At 57.7% G+C, this 2,975-nt stretch overlaps 1 protein-coding gene across 1 annotated transcript in view; it reads left to right on the plus strand.

Annotated features, from left to right (window-relative positions):
• The first annotated feature begins 2,197 nt into the window (after window positions 1–2,197).
• Window positions 2,198–2,975, plus strand: part of LOC104491875 (ammonium transporter Rh type B-like) — a 1,670-nt gene continuing 892 nt past the window's right edge. Inside the window, exon 1 of the mRNA XM_010134355.1 lies at window positions 2,198–2,973. Within this exon, the coding sequence (XP_010132657.1) occupies window positions 2,198–2,973 (776 nt within the window). The remainder of the gene's footprint in view (window positions 2,974–2,975) is intronic.

Raw genomic sequence — 2,975 nt, forward strand, 5'->3', positions numbered from 1 at the left:
CCCCCAGGCCGCCAACTCCCTAATGCCCAAGATAAGGAGTCGTCTCACCCCCCGAGGCACCGCCAGCCCCCAGCACCCAGCTCAGCAGCCCGACCCAGCGGCTGCTGGCCCAGTGAGGGCACCCCAACCTCCCAGTGTCCCCACACCTTGCCAGATCCAGGAGGGCTTTTACCTCCCAAACCTCCCAACACAGTGCTTGTCCCCTCCAGCAGATCTGGCAGCACTGGGATGGTCCAGGGCGACGCGGCTCCTCTGGCACCTTCCTTCCCCCAGCACCCAGCTCAGCAGCCCGACCCAGCGGCTGCTGGCCCAGTGAGGGCACCCCAACCTCCCAGTGTCCCCACACCTTGCCAGATCCAGGAGGGCTTTTACCTCCCAAACCTCCCAACACAGTGCTTGTCCCCTCCAGCAGATCTGGCAGCACTGGGATGGTCCAGGGCGACGCGGCTCCTCTGGCACCTTCCTTCTCCTCCTCCTCCTCCTCGCAGAGGCACTGTGCCATAACCTTGAAATCTTCGACGCGCTCTGCTTTTTAAAGGACTTGTTCAAAAGCTTTTTCTTTAAGGTTTTATTTAAAAATGAAAAAAAGTGAGAAAAAAAAAAGTGGGAAAAGAAATCACCTTTCTTGGCCTTTTTTATACCAGCAAGGGATGGGGGAGGCTTTGCCTGCGTCCCCTCATCCCCACTGCCCTAGCAGAGGTGGGAGCTAGCAGCAGCTGGGTCAAGCTGTAACCCAGTCCAGTCACAGGCAGGAACAGTGGGAGCATCCTGCCCACTCATCCATCCCAACCCATCCCCAGGAACGGCACCGTGCGGATGCCAGCCCCTCATTTCCGTGGGCGAGGGATCTCCGCAGGAGCATTCGCTGCCGTGAACATCGCCAGCCGTGGGGCAAGGACGCGATACAGGAGGATGAAGCATGCTGGGTTCCCTCCTGCAAAGCCCCACGGCTCTCATCACCCCTTCACTGCTGCTGGCCACAGCTTGGCTCGACACAACCCCTCCTCAACCCCCAAAGCTGCTGCCTGCAACGTGCCGCCTCCTCCTATACGTTGCCCCCATTTCCAACATCTTTGGGTTGAAAAATGGCCGGGGCGGGTTTGGCAGAGGAGCCTCGCGCAGATTATTCAACAATTGTTTCCCATTTTGCGCCCTCGCCTGCCTCATCCTCCAGTAACAATGACGAAGAGCGGCGCGGAGCCAGCGCCCGCGGCAGGGGTGTTGAGATCAGGGACAGCACAAAAATATCTTCTCTCTGGAACAAATATTTACCAACCCTTCTGCCTTTTGTTCTTGTGGTTCTCATATATTTTTTTTTAATTTTTTTTTCCAGACATTCACTGGCAAAATGTCACATTAAGCAGCAACCCAGAAACTTCGGGGTAGCTGCTTGGCTGCTCTGGGCTTTGTTTTTCTCGCGCACTAATTGTTAATGAATTTCCAGCCATTCAAGCCAACGCAAACCTGTGAGAAAATGATCTTCTCGGCCCTGATTTCGGCGCTTTATGGTGCTTCACAAAATCCGGGCAATTACTGAGCAAAACGGGCATCATCCCGCAGCATGGGGAGGTGGCGGTGCTGGAGCAGTCCCCGGGTGGGATGTGGCAGAGCCAGAGCGGGAGCTGGGGCGGGGTCTGAGCTCCCAGCATCATTTCGGGGTCTCAGCGGTCCCTGATCCCGGGTGGGAATGGGTTAAATGGGGCATTTGTGGAGGTACCCTCATCCCGGTCAGGCTCCTCACAGATCGTCATTCACCCCACTCTGCTCCCTGGCAGGTTTTTCTTGTTTCCCTTCAAAATCACAACCCCCCTCACGTCCACTTTTTATGGCGGCCAAACAAGAGCACGTGGGTAATTTATGGGTGTTGTGTTTAAAGAAGGGAGGGGGAAATCCTCCTCTGCTGGCACATAAACTGCTCCCTGGCAGGTTTTTCTTGTTTCCCTTCAAAATCACAACCCCCCTCACGTCCACTTTTTATGGCGGCCAAACAAGAGCACGTGGGTAATTTATGGGTGTTGTGTTTAAAGAAGGGAGGGGGAAATCCTCCTCTGCTGGCACATAAACCTGTATCTTTGGTTAAAAATTAACCGTGGCCATAAAACACCCAAGGTAGGAGCGAGCGGAGCTCACCCCGCGAGTGCTGCTGTCCCGCCGGTCACCGTCCCGCCGGTCACCGTCCCCTCCTGTCCTCCCCGGCATGGCCATGCAACCCCCCACTGGCCCCCGTCGCCTCCTGCCCGTCTCCCTGGGGCTCTTCCAGGGTGCTCTGCTCCTCTTCTTCGCCCTCTTCATCACCTACGACGAGCCCTCAGCGCAGGCGGAGGATGCCAGCTTGGTGGCCAACCAGCTCTATGGCATCTTCCCCCTCTTCCAGGACATCCAGGTGATGCTGGTGGTGGGGCTGGGGCTCCTGCTGACATTCCTGCCCCGCTATGGACTCAGTGTCCTCACCCACAACTTCCTTCTGCTCAACTTTTCCACGCAATGGGCGCTGGCACTACAGGGCTTGCTCCATCACTTCCACCACGGCCAGGTCCACCTGGACCTCCGCAACCTCCTCATCGCCGAGTTTGCTGCTGTGACTGTGCTCATCTCCGTGGGGGCCGTCCTGGGGAGGACCAGCCCCTGCCAGCTCCTTGTCGTGGCTGCCTGTGAGATCCCCGTCTACCTTGCCAGCGAGTGGGTCATCGTCACCCACCTGGGTGTCCTGGATGTGGGGGGAACCATCACGATCCACGTCTTCTCCTGCTATTTTGGCCTCGGCGTGTCCAAGGCTCTGTTTGGGGCAGCACAGAGGCCAGTGCACCCCAAGGAGACCCCAACACTCCGTTCTGACCGCATGTCCCTGGTGGGGACACTCATCCTCTGGGTTTTCTGGCCAAGCTTCGTGGCTGTCCTCTGTCAACCAGGAGACGCCCAGCACCGCGCCATCCTGAACACCATCCTGGCCATGAGTGCCAGCACTGTGACCACTG

Source organism: Buceros rhinoceros, unplaced genomic scaffold (genome assembly GCF_000710305.1).
Source record: "Buceros rhinoceros silvestris isolate BGI_N320 unplaced genomic scaffold, ASM71030v1 scaffold33284, whole genome shotgun sequence".
NCBI classification, from domain to species: domain Eukaryota; kingdom Metazoa; phylum Chordata; class Aves; order Bucerotiformes; family Bucerotidae; genus Buceros; species Buceros rhinoceros.